The following is a 23,328-nucleotide window of genomic DNA, read 5'->3' as shown; positions in this document are numbered from 1 at the left end:
TCTATTTGTTATTATTTTATTTTATTTTTATTTTTCTTAAATGATAAGAGGGGAGGCAGAGAGACAGACTCTTGAATGCACCCTGACCGGGACCCACCTGGCAAGCCCCCTATAGGTCAATGCTCTGCTCATCTGAGATCCTTGCTCCATTGCTAGGCAACTGAGTTATTTTAGCACCTGAGGAGTGGCCATAGAGCCAACCTCAGCACACGGGGACAACTTGCTCCAATGGAGCCATGGCTGTGGGAGGGGAAGAGAGAGATAGAAAGAGAAAAGGGAGAGTAGGAGGGGTAGAGAAGCAGATAGTTGCTTTTCCTATGTACCCTAATTGGGAATTGAACCCAGGACATCCACACATCGGGCCTACACTCTACCACTGAGCCCCCTGGCCAGGTCCTATTTGCTATTATTGTATTTAGTAGTTTTGTATTGATATTCAGTCTACAGATTTATCTTTTCATACTGTCATTATCAGGCTTTGGTTACTGATGTTGTATTTGTTTTGAAAAGGCAATAAGGAAATTTCTATTTATTTTCCATGTTCTGGGACAATTTAAAGAGCATTTTAACTGTGGATTTTGTAGATTTGGAAGAATTTCCATGCAAAACAGTTTGGCCCTGGTGGTTACTTTGTGGTGTCTTTTTAAAAATAGCTTTCGCCTTCTCTTCCATGAAAATTGTTTTATTTAAATTTTCTCTCTCTAATGGACACAATTTTGGTCATCTGTATTTCCCTAGGACATTATCCATTTCATTGAAGTTTTTTTGTTTGTTTTTTTAAATAAATTTTTATTAATGGTAATGGGATGACATTAATAAATCAGGGTACATATATTCAAAGAAAACATGTCTAGGTTATTTTGTCATTAAATTATGTTGCATACCCCTCGCCCAAAGTCAGATTGTCCTTTGCCACCCTCTATCTAGTTCTCTGTGCCCCTCCCCCTCCCCCTAACTCTCCCCCTGTCCTCCCTCCCCCCACCCCTGGTAACCACCACACTCTTGTCCATGTCTCTTAGTCTCATTTTTATGTTCCACCAATGTATGGAATCATGTAGTTCTTGTTTTTTTCTGATTTACTTATTTCACTCCTTATAATGTTATCAAGATCCCACCATTTTGCTGTAAATGATCTGATGTCATCATTTCTTATGGCTGAGTAGTATTCCATAGTGTATATGTGCCACATCTTCTTTATCCAGTCTTCTATTGAAGGGCTTTTTGGTTGTTTCCATGTCTTGGCCACTGTGAACAGTGCTGCAATGAACATGGGGCTACATGTGTCTTCATGTATCAATGTTTCTGAGGTTTTGGGGTATATACCCAGTAGAGGGATTGCTGGGTCATAAGGTAGTTCTATTTGCAGTTTTTTGAGGAACCACCATACTTTCCTCCATAATGGTTGTACTACTTTACAGTCCCACCAACAGTGAATGAGGGTTCCTTTTTCTCCACAGCCTCTCCAACATTTGCTATTACCCGTCTTGTTGATAATAGGTAATCTAACAGGGGTGAGGTGGTATCTCATTGTAGTTTTGATTTGCATTTCCCTAATAACTAATGAAGCTGAGCATCTTTTCATATATCTGTTGGCCATTTGTATCTCTTCCTGGGAGAAGTGTCTATTCATGTCCTCTTCCCATTTTTTTTATTGGATTGTTTGTTTGTTTGTTGTTGAGTTTTATGAGTTCTTTGTAAATTTTGGATATTAGGCCCTTATCTGAGCTGTTATTTGAAAATATCATTTCCCATTTAGTTGTCTGTCTGTTTATTTTTATATCAGTTTCTCTTGCTGAGCAAAAACTTTTTATTCTGATGTAGTCCCATTCATTTATCTTTGCCTTCACTTCTCTTACCATTGGAGTCAAGTTCATAAAATGTTCTTTAAAACCCAGGTCCATGAGTTGAGTACCTATGTCTTCTTCTATGTACTTTATTGTTTCAGGTCTTATATTTAGGTCTTTGATCCATTTTGAATTAATTTTAGTACACGGGGACAGGCTGTAGTCGAGTTTCATTCTTTTGCATGTGGCTTTCCAGTTTTCCCAACACCATTTGTTGAAGAGGCTTTCTTTTCTCCATTGTGTGTTGTTGGCCCCTTTATCAAAGATTATTTGACCATATATATGTGGTTTCATTTCTGGGCTTTCTATTCTGTTCCATTGGTCTGAGTGTCTATTTTTCTGCCAATACCATGCTGTTTTGATTTTCGTGGCCCTATAATATAGTTTAAAGTCAGGTATTGTAATGCCCCCAGCTTCATTCTTTTTTCTTAGGATTGTTTTGGCTATTCGGGGTTTTTTATAGTTCCATATAAATCTGATGATTTTTTGTTCCATTTCTTTAAAAAATCTCATAGGGATTTTGATGGGAATTGCATTAAATTTGTATATTGCTTTGGGTAATATGGCCATTTTGATTATATTTATTCTTCCTATCCAAGAACAAGGAATATTTTTCCATCTCATTGTATCTTTTTCGATTTCCCTTAACAATGCTTTGTAATTTTCATTATATAGGTCCTTTACATTCTTTGTTATGTTTATTCCTAGGTATTTTTTTTGTTGTTGTTGCAATCGTGAAGGGGATTATTTTTTTGAGTTCGTTTTCTAATATTTCATTGTTGGCATAGAGAAAGGCTATGGACTTCTGTATGTTAATTTTGTATCCTGCGACCTTACTGTATTGGTTTATTGTTTCTAATAATCTTTTTGTGGAGTCCTTCGGGTTTTCGATGTATAGGATCATGTCATCAGCAAAAAGTGATACCTTTACTTCTTCTTTTCCGATATGGATGCCTTTTATTTCTTTGTCTTGTCTGATTGCTCTGGCCAGAACTTCTAACACCACGTTAAATAAGAGTGGAGAGAGTGGACAACCCTGTCTTGTTCCTGATTTAAGGTAGAAAGTCCTCAGTTTTATGCCGTTTAAAATGATATTAGCTGATGGTTTATCATATATGGCCTTTATCATGTTGAGATATTTTCCTTCTATACCCATTTTGTTGAGAGTCTTAAACATAAAATTGTGTTGTATTTTATCAAAAGCCTTTTCTGCATCTATTGATAAGATCATGTGGTTTTGTTCTTTGTTTTGTTGATATGGTGTATTACGTTAACCGTTTTGCGTATGTTGAACCATCCTTGAGATTCTGGGATGAATCCCAACTTGATCATGATGTATTATTTTTTTAATATGTTGTTGTATTCGGTTTGCCAGTATTTTGTTTAGAATTTTAGCATCTGTATTCATTAGAGATATTGGTCTGTAGTTTTCTTTCTTTGTGCCATCCTTGCCAGGTTTTGGTATGAGGGTTATGTTGGCCTCATAAAATGTGTTTGGAAGTATTGCTTCTTCTTCAATTTTTTGGAAGACTTTGAGTAGAATAGGAACCAAGTCTTCTTTGAATGTTTGATAGAATTCACTAGTATAACCGTCTGGGCCTGGACTTTTATTTTTGGGGAGGTTTTTAATAGTTTTTTCTATTTCCTCCCTGCTGATTGGTCTGTTTAGGCTTTCTGCTTCTTCATGACTCAGTCTAGGAAGGTTGTATTGTTCTAGGAATTTATCCATTTCTTCTAGATTGTTGTATTTGGTGGCATATAATTTTTCATAGTATTCTACAATAATTCTTTGTATATCTATGATGTCTGTGGTGATCTCTCCTCTTTCATTTTGGATTTTATTTATTTGAGTCCTGTGCCTTTTTTCCTTGGTGAGTCTTGCCAAGGGTTTGTCAATTTTGTTGATCTTTTCAAAGAACCAGCTCCTTGTTTTATTGATTTTTTCTATAGTTTTTCTGTTCTCTATTTCATTTATTTCTGCTCTGATTTTTATTATCTCCTTTCTTCGGCTGGTTTTGGGTTGTCTTTGTTCTTCTTTTTCTAGTTCCTTAAGGTGTGAAGTTAAGTGGTTTACTTCGGCTCTCTCTTGCTTGTTCATATAGGCCTGAAGTGATATGAACTTTCCTCTTATTACTGCTTTTGCTGCATCCCAGAGATTCTGATATGTCGTATTTTCATTTTCATTTGTCTGTATATATCTTTTGATCTCTGCGCTTATTTCTTCTTTGACCCATTCATTTTTTAGAAGTATGTTGTTTAGTTTCCACATTTTTGTGGGTTTTTCCCCCTCTTTTTTGCAGTTGAATTCTAGTTTCAAGGCTTTATGATCAGAAAATATGCTTGGTACAATTTCAATTTTTCTAAATTTGCTGATATTGTCTTTGTGGCCCAGCATATGGTCAATTCTTGAGAATGTTCCATGTACACTAGAGAAAAATGTATACTCTGTCGCTTTGGGATGAAGTGTCCTGTAGATGTCTATCATATCCAGGTGTTCTAGTATTTCGTTTAAGGCCACTATCTCTTTATTGATTCTCTGTTTGGATGACCGATCTAGAGCCGTCAGTGGAGTATTGAGGTCTCCAAGTATGATTGTATTTTTGTTAGTTTTTGTTTTAAGGTCAATAAGTAGCTGTCTTATATATTTTGGTGCTCCTTGGTTTGGTGCATATATATTAAGGATTGTTATGTCTTCTTGATTCAGTGTCCCCTTAATCATTATGAAATGACCATTTTTGTCTCTGAGTACTTTTTCTGTCTTGTAGTCAGCATTATCAGATATGAGTATTGCTACACCTGCTTTTTTTTGGGTGTTGTTTGCTTGGAGTATTGTTTTCCAGCCTTTCACTTTGAATTTGTTTTTATCCTTGTTGCTTAGATGTGTTTCTTGTAAGCAGCATATAGTTGGATTTTCTTTTTTAATCCATTCTGCTACTCTGTGTCTTTTTATTGGTAAGTTTAATCCATTTACATTTAGTGTAATTATTGACACTTGTGGGTTCCCTACTGCCATTTTATAAATTGCTTTCTGTTAGTTTTGTATCTAGTTTGATTCTTCTCTTTTGTTTTTCTATCATTTGTTTTTGTTTGTTTGTGTTCCATACTTCTTTCTTCTGTTGCTACCTTTTTTAAGTCAAGTGTTTTTGTGGTGGTTTTTTCTAGGGTGGTTACCATTAAGTAATGAAAAGGGTACCTACCATATTCATTGTAGTACCCTATCTTATAAGTATTTCTGCACTTCATCGTCCTTTGCTACTGTTAATCTCCATCCTCTCCCCCCTTTTTTTCCTTTGTTGTCACAGTTTAAGTTTGGTTTTATTGTGTTCTTCGTGGAGCTGTTACTTGTGGTGCTGTTTTCTTTTGTTCTTTGAATCTGGTTGGAAAACCCCCTTTAGTATTTCCTGGAGTGGGGGCTTTCTGTTGATAAATTCTCTCATCTTTTCTGTATTTGTGAATGTTTTTATATCTCCTTCATATTTGAAGGATAGCTTTGATGGGTATAGTATTCTTGGCTGAAAGTTCCTCTCTTTCAGGGCTTTAAATATTGGGGTCCACTCTCTTCTAGCTTGTAGAGTTTCTGCTGAGAAATCTGATGATAATCTAATAGGCCTTCCTTTATATGTTGTACTCTTCTTTTCCCTGGCTGCCTTGAGAATTTTTTCTTTGTCATTCGTTTGTGTCATCTTTATTATGATGTGCCTTGGAGTGGGTTTGTTGGGGTTAAGAAAACTCGGTGTTCTGTTTGCTTCTTGAATTTGAGGCTTTAGTTCTTTCCACAGGCTTGGGAAGTTCTCGTCTATTATTTGTTTGAGTATATTCTCCATTCCATTTTCTTTCTCTTCTCCCTCTGATATACCTATTATTCTTATGTTATTCTTTCTGATGGAGTCAGACAATTCCTGTAGGGCTTTCTCATTTTTTATTATTTTTGAGTCTCTTTCTTCTTCTCTCTGTTGTGCCTCAAGTTGTTTGTCTTCTATTTCACTAATCCTATCTTCAATCTGGGCTGTTCTGCTAGCTAAGCTTGTTACCTCGTTTTTCAGCTCGTGAATTGAGTTTTTCATTTCTGTTTGATTTGTTTTTATAGTTTCAATTTCCTTGGTAATATATTCTTTGTGTTCATTGAGTTGTTTTCTGATCTCCCTATATTGCCTTTCTGTGTTTTCTTGTATATCTCTGAGTATTTTTAAGATTTCTATTTTAAATTCTCTGTCATTTAGCTCCAAGGCTTCCAATATGTTAAGTCTTTTCTCCATAGATTTTTCCACATCTATTTGTGTTACCTCTCTTTCTTTTGTATCCATAATATTCGATTTCCTCTTTCTTATTGGCATCTGAGGGTGGTCTTGTTGATAGCACTAATTAGAATTAATAAAGAGTAAAAATAAAAAAAATTAAAAAAAAAAAAAAGGTAAAACACCCCACAAAAAAAAAAACAGTAATAATTTATTATTTCCCCCTTTTTTTCTTTCTTCTCTTTCCCTCCTCTCCCCTCCTCAGGGAAATATCGTGCCTATAATGGAGGGCCTGATTTGGGGTGAAGAGTTCAAGGGGCAAAAAAAAGGGGAGTAGGGACCTACTAAATGCAAAAAAAAAAAAAAAAAAGGAAGAAAATCTTAGACAAGCATAAGATGATTTGCTTGTGAGTGATGGTCAACTAAGAGATATAATGAGAGGGATAAGAGGGAACCAGAAAAAAGGACAAAAAAAGGAATAATAAAGAAGAAAAAAATAAAAATCATAAGTAAAAATCTGTTGTATTAAGTGGAGCGAAGACTAAATACAATGGAGACCTTGGGTTGGGAGGACCCAAAATGCCACAAAAATAAACAAACAAGAAAAAAACAAAAGCGAAAAAGAAAAATAAAGCCAAAAAAAGCCTTGAGTCCCAAATTAACTAATTTGTTCGTGATTGAGGATTAAATGGGAGGAAAGTAAAACGAGAAAGGAAAAAACGAATAGAAAGGAAAAAATAAGAAAAAGAGAAAAACGAAGGAAGAAATAAAAAAGGAAGAGAAAAAAACAAGATAAAGCAAAAGAAAAAAAAACAAAAGAGGAGAGAGTGAGAGTTAAGTGTTTTGGAGTATAACCTTAAAGGAGGGTGAGGATGAAGAAGGGAAATAAAATGTAACACTTATGGGTAGTGTAGTTCAAGAAAAGGGAAGCATAAGATGGGCAGAGAATAGAAGGACCGAGGTGGAGGAAATAAAGGCAATAAGATAGAAGAAACAAACAACACCAAAAAAAAAATTAGTGGAACAAGTTGTAAAGTCTGTGGATTTTTCTTGATTTTGAGATGTTAACTTCTTCCTTTTTCTTTTCTCTCCCTCTTCCTGGTCGGTGACTCTGTACCCCAGGCTCTGCCCCTGTGTCACACTTAGGTAGGGATTTGCAGTTGATGGGATTCTATGGCAATGTCATATAATTGGCTTTAGTCTTGCTGGTAGTCAAGGCTTGTTGGCATTTGCAGGGTCCAACGATGAGAGAGTTTGCTTTCCTGGATTCTCTCTCCTAGTCCCCCCTTCCTGAATTAGCAGCCTGGTGATCCAGCTATAAGGCTGCAACTGCTTCTGCCTGGGGAGTAAGAGGCTCAAAGAGCTGGGAAATCCCCACTCTATCCCCACTCAGTGCAAGGCTTTGGGAAAGGCTCTGGCAGTCAGGGCCTCCAGTGTAATCAGGCGGGGGTGGGAGTCAATTGTTGTCAAGGTGACTGTTCAGCGCCTAGCATTCAGTTGGACCTCTCAACCCAGGCTTTCCACACTTTGTAGCCTGTTTTGGCTGGGAAGAAGAGGCACTAGTCTCTGCTTGCGACTAGTGTAGTATAGATCTTATTATCTGCCAAGTCCTTCTTGTTAGCGTTTATCTCTGAATATGGAGGCTCTATCAAACAGAAGTTGCCCCCGCCCCTTTAGCGAGAGGCACTAAAAAATATCACGCCTCTTGTCTTGGGTCGCTGAACTGAGAGAGATCTTATCAATTAGAACCGAGGGTGCGCAGATTTCACGGGTTAAGCTAATTTCAGTGATTGGGTTGCAGCTGTGCTCCCGAAGGTATTTCAGGCTGCCTGCGCGTGCCCCTCCCCCAACGCTTGATTGTTAGCTTGAATGGCTGGGTGAGGTGCCCCGCCCACGGAGAGAATCTCCCAAGTAGGGAATACCGCCCTGGGGTCTCTCCCGCTCCCCCCGCTGCTGGCGGCTGGGGCGCACCGGGCACAGGATGATGGGGCACCCTGGGTGTGCGGGCCAGCCGGGCACTCTGGGCGCGTGGAATGCCCAGGGTACATGCGTGAATGGGGTGCTCCGGGCACCGGTGGCTGGCGACTCTCACTCGCAGTGCGCGGGCCGCTGGGAATGTTAGCGGTGCTCGCTCTGCAACCGGACCGGGCACGCGCCAGTGGCTGCTCGCGGCGGCTGATCGCGGCTGCTGCTCGCGGCTCCCGAGTGTGGGCTGACTCACCACAGGCGCACTCCCTCGCGGCTTGAATGAACGTCCCTGCGGTAGCTTCCTCCACACCCTCGTCTCTCAGATTCAAGTGATAATAGTCCTTTCGCTTTCAGTTTGTGAGGAACTCCGGAATGCTCCGAGGATAAATTTTCCTGTTTCTAGTTGATAAATTTGTTGTGATTTTGGGGAGATCTGTCGGACGCGCTGCTCACGGCGCCATTTCCGTGACGTCACTCATCTTCATTGAAGTTTTCAAATTTACTTGAAAAAGTTTTTTTGTTTGTTTGTTTGTTTTTTGTATTTTTCCGAAGCTGGAAATGGGGATAGACAGTCAGACAGACTCCCGCATGCGCCCGACCGGGATCCACCTGGCACGCCCACCAGGGGGCGACGCTCTGCCCACCAGGGGGCAATGCTCTGCCCCTCCGGGGTGTCGCTCTGTCACGACTACAGCCACTCTAGTGCCTGGGGCAGAGGCCAAGGAGCCATCCCCAGCGCCCGGGCCATCTTTGCTCCAATGGAGCCTCACTGCGGGAGGGGAAGAGAGAGACAGAGAGGAAGGAGAGGGGGAGGGGTGGAGAAGCAGATGGGCGCTTCTCCTGTGTGCCATGGCCGGGAATCAAACCCGGGACTTCTGCACGCCAGGTCGACGCTCTACCACTGAGCCAACCGGCCAGGGCTTGAAAAAGTTTTTAAATTTTTAAAATTTCTTCTGTTTCAATGGTTGTTTCTCATTGTCTTTTCTCTTCTTTTATTCTTGGATAACTTAGTAGTTTGCTAATTTTTTTTAATAAACCAGTATATTGATTTATTAATGAGGTCTAAATATATTATTTTAGTTCTCTACTGAATTTTTTTTGTTGTTTTCTATACTTGTGCTTTGTTTTGGTTTGCTTTATCATTCTTTTTCTAATCTTTTATGAATTAAGAATTTAAATTATTTTCATTGTTTTATATTTATTGAAAAGTCTTTGGTGGGAAGCATTTTCCTCTGAGCCTCCCTTAAATCAATCCTATAGCTTCTGACACTCAGTAGTTTCATTATTGTGATTGTTAAGAAAGTCTAAAGTCTCTGTATTTTTTTTCTTTTCCACAGGAATGTTTAATAGAAGGTCTTTTAATTTCTAGATGAAGGAACCTTTTTATTTCTAAAGTAATTTCTGGTGTTATTGCATCATAACCAGAAAGTGTAGTTTGTAGCATTTCTTCCTTATGGAACTCATCAGTATTTTGTGAAACTCTGTATTTTGTAATCCATGGCATGCACCAGAGCCCCCCCCCTCCAGGCTTGTTAAAACCCAAAGCTTCTGATTCAGCAGGTGAGGGGTGGAGCCTGAGACCTGGGTTTCTAATGAGTTCAGGAGTTGCTGCTGCCGCTCCAGGCCCACACTCTGAAGTGGAAGGCACTGGAACAAAATTCTTCTGTTTGAAAAGGGAAAAAGAATGTCACCTCATTAACAGTAAAGGCATTTTCAAATGTTAGCAGCTATACCCAGGCACCAAAGACCTTTGTCTCCTCGTGGGTATTGAAGAAAAAGTAGACACACCAAAGTTTAGGATTGGCCCTGGCTGGTTAAAGCATTGTCCCCAAACACCAGGGTTGCAGTTGGGTCCCCAGTGAGGGCACATGTGAGAAGCAACTGCTGCGAACCAGCACCACTAGTAATTCCAGGTCCTGAGTGGGAATGGCGCAGAATTAAGAAAATAGGCTTGAAGAGAAAAAAGGTGGGCTTGGGAGGACTCTCTGTGATGCAAAAGATAGATTGCGAGAAGTAAGTCTCCACCCCCGTACCTGCTTTATTTATAGGGCAAAGCGAAGTCATTAACAAATCAAAGAGATCATTAAAACAGTCATATTTTCAAGGAAATCCAAGAATTCTCCCAAGTGCAGACAACCCTCCACCCTGCCTAACATCTTAACTTCACGAAACAGAGAATAAAAAGGAAATTGCCTCCAGTCTCTCGAAGGGATATGGAGGATAGGATGAGTAGGAACAATCCAGCATCACAGCTAACATGTCGGTGTGGAAAAAACTTAGCCTTTATGAACTTCACTAAGCAAGTGAGGTGGGGGATTGGGATGAGTACAAATACTCAGCTTTAAAGCCAATATAGAGGAGTGGGGGGAGAACTTAGCCTTTTGCTAAGCCTCGAACTTACAAGAGCTTTGCCACTTCACTTGCAGACTCCCACAAGCAACCACTGAGTGCACAACTAAGTGGAACAACAAATGAAAGCATCTCTCTGTCTCTCTAAAATAAACAAACAAGAAGTCTCAAATTGTCCAATAAAGATGAAGTAGGGACCGGAGGCCAAAGTTAGGGATCTTTATTCTCCTCTCTGTAAGGAAGGGAGCCAGTTGCACATATGTAGCCACCCGACAACCAAAGAGCAGGGACCAAACCAGTCAGACTCAGCCAGATCCTCTTGATAGAGCACACTCTGTACTCTGCAGAGGAAATGGAACAAGGAATTGAAGTGCAGATCAGAAATGGGTCATCTCCAGTTAAAAGGGAGAGGGCAATCTGTTTCCTGTGTTTAAAAAACAGAAAATGCCTGACCTGTGGTGGCGCAGTGGATCAAGCGTCGACCTGGAATGCTGAGGTCGTCAGTTCAAAACCCTGGGCTTATCCGGGTAAGGCACATATGGGAGTTGATTCTTCCTGCTCCTCCCCCTTCTCTTTCTCTCTCTCTCTCTCTTCTCTAAAATGAATAAATAAATAAATAAAATTAAAAATAAATAAATAAAGTAGAAAACAGGAAACAATAGTAGGAAGTGGTCTCAACAAGCCTAAAGAATGAGAGGTTGGTCTGTTTCCCTTTTCTGCTGAGGAAAAGCCATAGTAGGTAATGAGCTCACATCCCGAAAGAGGTCAAGCCCTTTGCCTTTTGTGAGAAGGTGAGAATTTATGAAGTGTCATCCCAGACTATCTTTCCTGGGAGGTGGGGGGGCTGAACTCCTCTTTCTTTCTGAGGAAGTGTGCTCAGAAAGTTCTGGAAGGAGCAAGACAGATTTGGGACTCTCCATGCTGTGGGGAAGTACCCTGAGCCCAGTTTCAGCAAGGCTCTGAAGGGGCGGGTGGAAACCATTTAGTGAGGTCTCCTGTTCACCAGGAATTTGGTACAAGATAGTGTACCACTCACCGTGATGGCAGTGTCAGCACACTGAGACAACCAGCAACGAGAATGCACGATAAAGAGCTGACACTTTGTCCCAGCATACCCAGCCTCGAACAGGTGTAAGCCCTGCTGATGTCTTGGAATCAGGACAGAAATGTTCCCATAAGCAGCGCAGATGGGAGGAGGATGCTTACGAGAATAATTCAGCGGCGCTGACTCCTCTGTTGTAAACATGGCACCAGGGATTGTCCCGCGCTGTTCTCTGCATCACAGGGATGGACCCCGGAGATGGTCCTTGTGGTCCCTTTTCGGATTCGCGTTAGGGTCTGCTACTGGGGACTGGGGTCTTCAGCAGATGTTTCCATCATAAAGGATTTGTGCCAAATAATGATTAAAATTCTCATCTGACAGGTTTAAAGGATTTGAAACTACTTGTATTACCAATTTGCTTCCTGTACCCACCACTCCCACCCCCGGGTTTACATTTCTTCTTAGATGGGAGAATTCTTTAAGACACGCATTGTTAGTTGGGCAGCGCCGTAGCTCACCCCTCATACAGCTCTGAGGAAAGCTCCTTGTGGAGAGTTGGCAGGTGGGGAAGACAGGGTGGGGGGGACTGCACTGATGAGAGAGCAGGATGAGGAGGAGGAGGAATGATGGAGGCTTCCAGGAGCAGTGCCCGGACCACAGTAAAATGTATTCCTGCCAAAACAACAACGCTGTGTTTTATGGTGAAATGTTTTACATTTCTTCAGTTGTTAAATCTATTTATTTATTTATTATTTTTTATTCAGTGAGAGGAGGGGAGGCAGAGAGACAGGCTCTCCCACATATACCCCAACAGAAATCCACCTGGCAAGCCCCCATCGGGACAATGCTCTGCCTATCTGAAGCTGTTGCTCTGTTGCTCTGCAACTGAGCTATTTTACCATCTGAGGCAAAGCCATTGAGCCATCCTCAGTGCCTGGGGCCAACTTGCTCCAACTGAGCCATAGCTGTGAGAGAGGAGGAGACAGATAGAGAGAAAGGGAGAGGGGGAGGGAGGGAGAAGCAGATGGTTGCTTCTCCTGTGTGCTCTGGCCAGGTATTGGACCCAGGACATCCACATATATGGCCAACACTCTACACACTTAGCCAACCCGGCAGGGCCCCGTTTAGAAATTTTTACTGAATGATATGTTTTGAGTGACTTGCCATTTAGAATCACCAAATGGGTGTCATTTGGTGAATTGCTTGTATTTTCTATTATGAAATTCATGAAGTGAACCATTAATAACAACAACATTTAAAGAAACTCATCTTGTTATTCTAATGGAAATGCAAATGGTTTTAACTTTTTACTGAGTTGCTCTGAAGTTTTGAGTCCTTGACTTAGAAACAAGATGTCCTTGACTCACGTATACTTGAAGTATTTACCAATTCTCCCAAACATAGTACAGAAGTGTGAGACAAACTCCAACTGGAACACCAATAAGGTTCTTTCTGAAGACTGGACGAGATTTTAACCTTCACATAGAACAGGGGTCGAGAAACTTTTAGGCTGAAAGAGCCACATATTTTAAAATGTAATTCCATGAGAGCCATACAATGACCCATGTACGTTACGCATTATCCAATAAAAATTAGATGTTGTCCCAGAGGACAACTGTGATTGGCTCCAGCTACCTGCAACCATGAACATGAGAGGTAGGAAATGAATGGATTGTAATACATGAGAATGTTTTATATTTTTAACCTCATTATTAATTTTTATTAAAGATTTGTCTGCGAGACAGATGCAGCCATCAAAAGAGCCACATCTGGCTCACGAGCCATAGGTTCCCGACCCGACATAGAAGGATAAGTTCCTGAGAATGAAGGAAACACCTAAATGAGAAAGTCGAAGCCATTGCAATCAAATCAACAATTTATTCACAAGGATTAGAAAAGCAGAAAACAGGAACAGAATTGAACATTCTGATGTGGGTGGTGGGGAGTGGGAAGACCTAACGGGTAACTTGTGTTCCAGTCCACGGAAAGTGAATTAGTGATTTAATAAAGGGTTCTGGCATGAAGGCTCCCTTATGGATACACCTAAATGAGTCTCCATTCTGCCTTGAGACAGTTTTCTGAATCAATCAGCACAAGACACGCTCCGGCATTCGTAGGCGTCCTGTGTCTGGGTAAGGTGAGTGCCGTGACTTCCGAACTAGAGGACAGAAGTCCTGATAGGGTCTCTGTTGGTGGAGGGTCTCTGAGCAGCGGGTGAGCCTTGCGGCAGACCTGAGGCTGCGTCTCTGAGCTGCGACTCTGACTTCTGGCTGTCCCATAGAACTGTCACCCCACCTCCACTTTCCGCCCCTTCCCACAGAAGGTAGCTGGAGACCCTCTGCTTCAGGGCTTGAAGAAAGGAAAACAGCGGTCTATCAGGGGCATTTCCCCTGTTCCTTACTATCCTGTTTCCCTCAGGTGGTCGGACTCCCCAAGATGCATCTTGAACATCGCAACAGCTGAAGTGCATCTGACGTGTGTCAGGCTCTTGATGAGGTTAGATGACACCTGCCAATCAGAGGCAGGGCCCACCCACCACCCTGCTGTCTTCTGGTCCCAGTTCACACCGCTCCTACGTCCCTGTCTGTAAGAGTCTGCCTCTAGAAAGACACCCACGTGACACACACTTCTTTCTGTTCCCTAGGCAGGCTGCTTCCTATGATGTTTAAGTCACTCACCGGCCACCTTTGCGGGTTCCCTTTCTTCTCTGCCCCCCTCTATGTGACCCCCAATACCTTACTAGGGAACCCCATCACACCCCCAGACACTGACCCCATGCTTTCTCCCCACTAGCAAATGAGAAGGCAGGTCAGGCTGAGACAGGGTTAAAAATCACGTTTGTTTTCTACCATCAGAAGGCAGATACAATGAGAGGGGACCCTAATGACAACATCCTTAACCTAAGTCGTTCTTAGAGAAGTGCTTCTCCTGGGCCCCGTGTCCAGTACCAGGTGTAGGGGCTGCCTCTGACCAGGCCAGGCTCCGGGATACCCCTCACCTCTGCTCTCATTCCCACCACGAAGTTCTCAGGAGGCTAGTTCCTTGGGATTCAAAAGCCCCTTTCAGAGGATAATAAAAGGGCTGTTCGTCCTGCCTCCTCCCTCTTCCTACTTGCTTTCTCCTCCCCAGCCCAACAGCTGCCTCCCACATGCCTCAGAGCCATTGCTGTGTCCTGACCCACCATGCACAGCAAGTACCTTAAAAGTCACTATGCCTGTCCCCTTTATGGGCTAGGACATAGCCCAGGGGCTGTGAAGTCACCTTGTCAAATCCCACACTGGTTTGCTATCATCCTTTAAGGACTGACCCCAGTGACCAGGACGCTGAGGGGTTCACATGACAATGAGGCGGGACCTGCCCTCTGGAAGCTTTGCTTCTATAGGGGTGCAGAGAAGAATGTGAGGAAATGTGATGTCAATGCCAGGAGAGGTGCCCCCTGGGACAGCGTGCTGCAGGGCACAGAGCAAGGAGCACCACGTGCTCGGGAGATGCCAGGAAGGACCCGGAAGGGAGCTGCAGACTCTGGGACCCACCTGACAGTGACCTGGAGATGGGCCTGGGCAGTGACCCAGGGAGGGCAAGAGCCGGCAGGAGGGGACACAGGGCTGAGGGAGGCTCGCTGGAAGCAGCTGTCCCTGGCTGGAGTCTGCCATGTGCTCAGATGGGTGCCCCCCTTAGGAGGCATTTGTGAGTGTCCTCAGATGCCCTCTGGATGAGTCTCAGACCCTCCCAGCAGGACTCATCCTGGGGCCTGTCCTCCCCGTCGTGGCCCTGCCCGTCCCCGAGCAGGGTTTGCCCGCAGTGTCGGTACATCTCGTTGCTGTAGTGGCGGCCCTCGTGCTCCCACAGGACCACCCCGACCTGCCGCAGGAGCTCCTGCAGCTGGGCCTCCTGCTCCGCGCCCTCCGCCCTGTTGTTGAAGCCGCAGTGGCGGCGCCCGCAGACAGCGTCCAGCCAGGCCAGCTCCCGGTTGTCGGTCTCCCGCAGGTACTCGTCCAGAGAGCCACCGTCCAGGTTCTCCTTCCGCGTGAAGACCAGGACGGTGTAGGCCAGGACGCCCACTCCAAAGACCTCCTGCAGGCGCCGGACCACCTGCTGGTCCTCCGCGGTGAACCGGCCCAGCTCTGTCACCAGGAGCACCGCGTGTGGCCCTGGGGAGGAGGAGGCGATGGCCTCACAGCAGCCCTGAGTGGCCTCGGCTAGTGGGAGCTGCGGGGATAACACATCGGGCGTGTCGATCACCTCCAGTGTCTTCCCGGCACAGTCTCTGGTCCCGCTGCGGACGGCCGTGGTCACTGGTTTAGCGCTGAACTTGGATGTGAACGCTGCCCTGCCCAGGATGCTGTTCCCTGTAGCGCTTTTCCCGCTGCCGGTTTTCCCCACCAGGAGGAGCCTCAGTCTCTGGGGGGTCTGCTCCTCCGCCCTCGGACCTGGAGTGTCAGGAGAGAGCAGAGGGAGTGGGTTAGAGCCCAGGCACCCCATTCAGCCTCATCAGCGACCTCACCCCTGGATAAGCTCCCTGACCTCAGGGGCTGGTTGTCCTGGCAGGAGGGACAAAGTTCAACATCTGCACCATGGACCTGCCCGGGGCTCACATTCTTCTCTTTAAACAAAAATTTTTTTGTATTGTGGTAAAATATACGTAACATAAAAATCAGTGTTTTAACTGTTTTCCGGTGTACAATGCAATGGCATGAGTGCCTTCACATTGTTGTGTGGTCATTACTTTTATGCATCTCAAGAACTTTTGATCACCCAAAACTGAAACTCTGTCCCTACAAAACAATAATTCAGTCCTCCCTCTGCTGAACCCCTCTAACCAGCAGTCTACTTTCCGTCTCTATGAATTATACTATTCTAAGGATGTCAGATAAGTAGATTCCTGCACATATGACTTTTTGTCTCTGGTTTATTTTACCTAGAGGAGTATTTTCCAGATTCATCTATACTGTGGCATGTGTCACAATTCCCCTCTTTTTCATGGCTGAGTAATATTCCACTTTATGGATGGACCACATTTTGTTTATTTATATATGGACACTTGAGTTGTTTCCATTTTTGCTATTGTGAATAAGGCTGCAGTGAACCTGAGTGTACAAATGCCTGTTTGAGTCCCTGTTTTGAATTCCTCAGGGTGTGGCATCTGTGTCTACGTCTTGTCCCTTAGGTGACTGACCACATCACCTCTGTCAGCTTTTGCAACAGAGAACGTGGGGATGGTGGGACATCGCAGCCAGACCTTTGGCTCCACAGCACAGGGGCACACTGGGGCCACATTCTTAGGCTACATCCTTGACATTTGGGCTGAATAGTCCCACCAAGCTGAATACAGGAACCAGTGGGAGAGAGATGTCTTGGTTCTGCCAACGTAATATTGAAAAATCTAATGGTGAGGTTTTAGGAACAAGGGGCTGAAGGAGGGGAAGAGCGTTCCTTCTCCTGGCCTTTGGAGTTTCAGACCCAGAGCACATAGAGACCCATCAAAGAGCACCTCTGGTTTCCAAGTCTGTGTCTCACTGTAAACATGGACATGTATGAGTGACAGCCCTGACCCTCCCAGAAGCAGGACTGACATCCTCGGCTGGCTGACCCACCAGTCAGTTCTGACTGAGGATGCTGGCTCCCTCCAGTGCCCCAGTAGGCTCTGAGAGGACCGTGAAGGTGGCGTGTTCACCCCACCGATCGGAAGCTGCCTGAAGACAGGAACCCCCATCTGGGCAAGCCTGGAGCCAATGCACACCAAATCTACTGCTGCAGCTCAGGAGAGGCTTTTAGAAGCAATATTTAACCTCGATTGCCACGAGAAAGGGCAAACCAGGTATCAGCATCTGTGTTGGTAATTTTTCCATGAGGTTTATTAATATGGCTCTCTCCCAATGACTCAGGCCACTGACGTGCATATAGTGAGGAAAGTCATTTGTGTTCAAATATATAATGAAGCACAAGTCATTTCTTCTGGCCAAGGAAATGGATGGGTGCCAGCACTCCTAAACTCTCTCTCCCCGGGTTAGACAGAGGATGGAGTTCAGCCTATGACTGTTAAGCGCCTGACCCTGACAGCAATAGCTTAGGGGGAGAACCCCTGAGAAGGCCCAGCCCTGGTCTGAGGCTGCTGCTTAGTCACAGCCCCTGTGACCTTGAACGCTGCCACATCTGAACGCGCTGGGAGCCCCCATAGGACCTGTTGGCTTGCAAGCCTTCTCCAGGGTGCGTCATCTGTCACACCCCCTTTCTGAGGTCATGACTGATGCCCTCTGTTGCTTCCTTTCTCCCACTGTGCCTGCCTGGGGCCTTTCCCTCTTACTGGGTCAGGGTAGGCAAGGCCCCACCCACTCTCTGATGGGGGCATCCTGACTGCGCAGTGCCCCACTGCCTCTCCTAGCACACCTCTGCACCTCACAAGGCCCTGCCCACACCTCTCTCAGGTCCCCGTACCCTGGGAAGTCGTTTCACCTCCAGACAGGTCTTGCTCAGGGCGCTGGGGCGGCACAGCTGCAGGACTGTCCGGGGGAGTCAGCTCATACTCTTCCTCCACCTGGAGAAATAACAGGTCTGCCTGATGCTTCAACCGAGTTTTAAGAGGCCTTTCTCTTGCTAGAAGGAAGTATTTTGCATTGCTTTGGGCGGGGGTGGACTGCGTGAGGAGAGGGGAGGAAGGTCTGAGACATTCTCTACCTTTTTTAGGGAATGGTTTCTCTCTGTCTCTGTCTCTCTCTCTCTCATTTCTGTGTCTGTCTGTTCGTTCCCTCCCTCTGTGTTTCTCTCTGTTTGTCTCTCCCTCTCCTCTGTGGTTTCTATCCTGAGTTTACGTGATTTCATGGAGAAGGTGCAGTCGGCCTGCAGCCTGAGGAATGGATGGCATCAGGGTGGACTGCGGGTCTGGGGGCTGCCCTGTGAGGAGGAGGAAGGGGCAGAGATGCAGAAGCAGGTCTGCTATCATGTCTCGGGGTGGTGGGGAGATGTCCCCAGGTGGTGGGGAGATGTTCCATGGCCGTGGAGAGACGTCCCCAGGTGGTGGGGAGATATGTGGCCACTGGTGCAGAGGGCATGAGCGGTAAGCTGCGGTGCAGGGCTGGCTGCAGGGGGCTGGGCATCCAGGCTCCTGGGCTGGCCCCTGGGGAAGGCCTGGCAGTGAGGATGGCGGAGGCCCGAGGTACATGGGAGGGCGCTGTGGTGAGGGGGCCAATAGCCTTGGCACAGGAATTTCATGTTTTGGGGACAATCCTGCCAGTAGCCAGACCTCAGTGCCCATCTTCATGACCATCAATTAGCCTGGCCACCCTGCTTGGATCTCAGTGTCCCCATAAGTGTGAATGCTGGTCCTGAGCTAGATGTCCCTGTGCTCCTTATAAGATTCTAACACATTTTATGACATTTTCTAGAGCAACTCCTTGTCTTAGCAAAAATGGCCATGTCACCCCACCAGGAGCTCCCGTCCTCCTCCTGGTGACAGAGAAATGTACCCTGCTGTGACCCGTATTGCCTCATAGTTCCCTGTCCCATCCTGCTGTGTCTCCTCGTGCTCATCTGTGGGGTTGGGACAGAAAGTACATGGCCCCAGGACTGTTTGCCAGGACACGCAGGACACTCAGAAAGACACAGCCAGGGACCGTCTCCAGGCGAAGGCTCTGGGGTGTGGGGACACCTGACTCGCGGGGTTTCCATAGGTCCTGCCCTGACCAGTGCCCTCGCTTTGCTACACTCCGTAGTGCTGTGTCCAATACAGAACACGGAGCACATACGCCACCCTGTTATGTTTCTCAGGAAGTGAAACTCACTGAAGCTTTGTCCCCGACATTCAGTAGTGACTTTGAGGCAGGGCACAAAGGGTACAAAGTCCTCTCCACTTTTTAGCCACAGTTCTTCCTATTACCACAAACACACACATATATGCAACAAACATGCATACACACAGACATAATACACACAAACACAAAACACATGCCGCTCACACAGTGCACTCAAACACACAAGAAAAACTCATAATACATAAAATTGAAACACATATACTCACAAACACAACATACACAAGTACACACACAACACACAGAGGAAAAAAGAAAATATATTCAACTCACACATAAACTCACAAATATATACACAACATACACTCAAAAACATAAATGCACAAATATAACACATACAAAAACACAGTACACACAACTCACTTATATACTCACAAACAACACATGCACAACATATACACATGAACATAACACCCCAGTACGCACACAACATATGCATTCTCACAAACACATACAAAAATAACCCTGAAACACCATACACCCAAACATACACAACATACACACACAAGCACAAATACATACGTTTATACCCACAACATGCAAACACACCAACATAACACATATAAAAACAACACACACACACACACACTTACAAATGCAACACATACACAAACATACACACAGACACAGGCGCAGTCACCCACACCCTGGGACTTACAGCCCGGCTGGCTGTTGAACAGGAGGAATGGCCATGTCCCCTGGTTTCCAGGACCGTGGGCTCTTGCGAGTTATCGGTTTCTCCTTTTGGGGTGAACACTTCGAAGTCTTCTGGGGGCCTTGACTGGAAGAGGTAGGACAAGGTATTGCAGGCTGTTGAATACAAAGACTCCATTGCTTATATTCTTCAGCAAACCGTGGTGGAAAGCTGTTCTCCAGTGGAGCTGGGGACAGAGAGCTGCCTGCTGTGCGGAGAGACAGGAAGTGGGTGGGAACACCCAGGCCAGGCTGTTTGCAGAAACCTGCTGAGTGCATGTCCCCAGCAGCCTCAGTAACAGAAGCAGGAAAAACAAGAACAGGAGGCTGTTATTATTTTGATGTCAAACTAGCATAACTAGAACTCAGAGGCTGAAGGAAAGGGCGCAGACCCTTCAGAACATCTTACATGAAGAGAATGGTTGTTAACTACTCTCCCACTTTGGAGAACGGCAGGAGTCCTGTGGCTCTCCTACGCCTTCACTGTCATGACAGAAACTCAGTCTCTTTTCTTCCCCAGCTCCTCCTTCCTTTAAATATTTTCCCTCAGGACAAGGCCCTGGACTTGAACTGAAACATAATTTATAGGATGTTCCCTGAATAGTTCAAGAATCCACCTGGCCCCATACCTAGTTATTACAATATATACAAAGACTATATTCCTTAGGCTGTACTTAATATCCCTGGGACAATTCTGTCACTACCGATCTGTACTTCTCAATTCCTTCACCTACTACACTCAACCCCCAAACTTCTTCCCCTCTGAAAACTGTTTGTCCTCTGTATCTATGAGTCTCTTTCTGTTTTGTTTGTTTATTTTGTTCTTTAGATTTCACATAAAAGCAAAACTGTATGGTATCTGCCTTCCTCTGTCTGGTTTATTTCACTTGGCGTAATATCCTCTAGGTCCATCCATGTTGTTGCAAACAGTAAGATTTTATTCTTTTTATTGGCTGCATAGAATTCCATTGTGTATTCAATACAGAAAATTTTACTTGTCAATTTTACCTCAATAAAGCCAGAAAATAAAATAAAATAGCTGGAAAATATTTAAAAATAAAACCCAAAAAAATATAGCCCAAAGAAATTGGTTTAATTATATAAATGATATAATTATATGAATGATATATCATAAATTATATATAAAAATTGGGTTATAGTCACACAATAAGATAATACACTATCTATTGCTACATATTATATATAATGTGGACAAATCTCAAAATGTGATGATAAGCCAAAGGAAAAAAAAAGTCAGATACTAAAGAATATGAAGCACATCATTACATTTATATAAAGAACAATAACAGCTAAAATTAATCTATTCTATTAGAAGTCCAGCCCATACGTCACTGCTGGAGGGCACAACATTCTGTTTTTTTACCTGAGTGCTGATTCCTCAATTGTGTTCAGTTTGTGACAATTCAGAGAGCTGCAAACTTACACAAGCCCTTCCTTCTGTGTACATTACACTAAAACAAAAACTTAAAATAAAAAAAAAGATGGAGCACACAAGCACATAGATAAAAAAAAAAGTATGTAATATGCGGGAAAAGGAAAACTATCATAAAAATGGCAGTAATTTCTTAGTGCACTGAAGAATTAATTCAATGTAGATCATTTTTAAAGCCCCTGAAATTTTTTTCTTTCATACTCAAGAGGAAACTCAGTTCTAAAGTGCAGATGTAAATACACCTATAAGTACAGCCAATTTCCAGAAGGACATAATTTCATGTGATACAGTCACTGAGAAATGTCCACCAGCCCTACCAAGCATGTCACGAAGCCAGGGTCCCTCCTCCCGAATGCCACTCAACTCCAGGAGGAAGACTGGACTGTGGTATTGTGTGACTCCCCAGCGAGTCATGCCTACACAAAAGGGGGGTCTTGCCACCATCTCTGACCACCCTGGCTTGACAGTTGGCCTGAACCTTGAAACTTCCTCCACCTCTCAGAACATGAATTCATGGCTTCATCTCCAGATCAATTCAACCTCTGGAAAAAATTCCTCCACTGAGGTGCTCAACCCAGGAAGTGGGAGAAGCTGGGAACGGACTGGGCACTGCCTGCTGTAGGGCATGCCTGCACTTTGGGTGGATCCGTCTCTGAAGAGCACCCTGGCCAGAGAGTCTAAAGTGATCTTTCCAGAAAATCCACAGCCTCTCCTCCATTCTTTGTGACCTTTGGGACCCATGAGTTCTGGAATTGGTCAGGACCTCCAGCCAAGATGGGGGTGGGGGAGATGTTTGGAAAGTTTGGGTTCTGCCGATGACCTGATGTCATGGGGAAAGAACGGCGACCAGGATTGTTGAAAGAATATTGTGCAAGAGAGAAAGGGAAGAGAAACAGGAGAGGGAGAAGTGGGGGAGAGGCTCAGACTCACAGTGGGTAAGTAAAACACTCCCTGTAGGGAACCAGAGAGGGGTAGCCGAAGGAAGAGAAAGGGGAGTTCATGCAGGTGCAAAGTAACTTCCCTGTTGTCCACTCTGCTTCTTTAATTTAATCTACACTGACCACGCCAAGGTCACGTAACTCAGGTTGGTCACATCTCTGTTGCTTAAGAGACTACTGGTTCTATATGTCAGTTCACAGTTCTTGGCCTAAAATTGGCAGATTTAAATCAGGCTGCAAGCTTTCTTCACAGTCCAACTCCTTCTCTTCTGCTACCTGATAAGGTGACAGCACTAAGCTTGGGGTCCTGGAAGTTAGAGTCCAGTCTCTGGCCCCACACTCATTCTCTGTGTCACTTTGGGCAAGGAACTTATTATTCTGAACTTAGTCTGACTTATTTAGAAATGGATATTATAATCCCTTCTCCCCAGTGTTGTTGTCAATGTTCAATGAGAGTAAGATAGAAAACACTGTGTTTCACCAGATTTAAATAAATGGAAGAGGTGTCTACTTTTCCCCACCATGCAATTCTTATCTCTGCCTTTAAGCCATCATCATGCTGTTTCCTTCCACCAGTCTATTTGTCCCCTAAAGCTCCTCACATATCTAAATGTCCCCACCCTTTAGTGAAAATGTCCTCTGTGATCTCTTCCAAGACAACTGGAGATCATTGACCAATCCTCCTCCGCCTGTCAATCAGACACTGCCTGTTAGACTCCATTTTTCCAGGTGGGTTGGTATTTGTCTACTTTGCAATAGATGAAGACACCTGTAGAGATGGAGCTGGATTGGTTTCTTTTTCTTTTCCCCCTTACACCATCCTCTGCCACGTGCCAGGAACACTAGAGACTTCTGACTCTTCTTGGAGTTTATGTAAATGGTCCACTTACTCTGATGGTCCCCAGAGTCATGGAAACTAGTACGATTAGCTTCTTTGCAGACTTACTGTGCACTGGACCAGAGGTTCTAAAAGTGTGGAAGGGTTTGAGGCAGGAGGAAAG

General features: G+C 44.4%; 1 protein-coding gene and 1 pseudogene across 4 annotated transcripts; both read right to left on the bottom strand.

Moving 5' to 3' along the window:
- Nucleotides 1–23,328, bottom strand: part of LOC136406420 (GTPase IMAP family member 9-like) — a 421,274-nt pseudogene that overhangs the window by 384,737 nt on the left and 13,209 nt on the right.
- Nucleotides 13,297–20,480, bottom strand: LOC136406363 (GTPase IMAP family member 6-like). 4 transcript variants are annotated; one of them, XM_066386376.1, is made up of 3 exons: nt 19,884–20,480; nt 17,892–18,072; nt 13,297–15,868 (listed from the first exon to the last, which is right to left on the bottom strand). In XM_066386376.1, the coding sequence occupies exons 1-3, from the start codon at nt 20,073–20,075 to the stop codon at nt 15,096–15,098; spliced, it is 1,146 nt and encodes a 381-aa protein (XP_066242473.1). In that variant the 5' UTR covers nt 20,076–20,480; the 3' UTR covers nt 13,297–15,095. The 4 variants fall into 4 exon arrangements, with proteins under 4 accessions (XP_066242473.1, XP_066242471.1, XP_066242475.1 ...); XM_066386374.1 differs by having other exon boundaries at nt 17,874–18,072; nt 19,884–20,464; XM_066386378.1 differs by having other exon boundaries at nt 17,892–17,973; nt 19,902–20,461.

The sequence above is a fragment of the Saccopteryx leptura genome, chromosome 5 (assembly GCF_036850995.1).
Source record: "Saccopteryx leptura isolate mSacLep1 chromosome 5, mSacLep1_pri_phased_curated, whole genome shotgun sequence".
NCBI lineage: Eukaryota > Metazoa > Chordata > Mammalia > Chiroptera > Emballonuridae > Saccopteryx > Saccopteryx leptura.
This window is presented reverse-complemented; position numbering and strand designations above follow the sequence as displayed.

Excerpts from the sequence above, each read along its gene's own strand:
- LOC136406363 (XM_066386374.1), bottom strand. The coding sequence starts at position 20,075 with ATGGAGTCTTTGTATTCAACAGCCTGCAATACCTTGTCCTACCTCTTC. Across the intron at positions 18,073-19,883 it reads CTGTAAGTCCCAGGGTGTGG|TCCACCCCCGCCCAAAGCAA; the intron begins GTGACTGCGCCT and ends CTCCTCACGCAG. Across the intron at positions 15,869-17,873 it reads AGGTGAAACGACTTCCCAGG|GTCCGAGGGCGGAGGAGCAG; the intron begins GTACGGGGACCT and ends CTGACACTCCAG.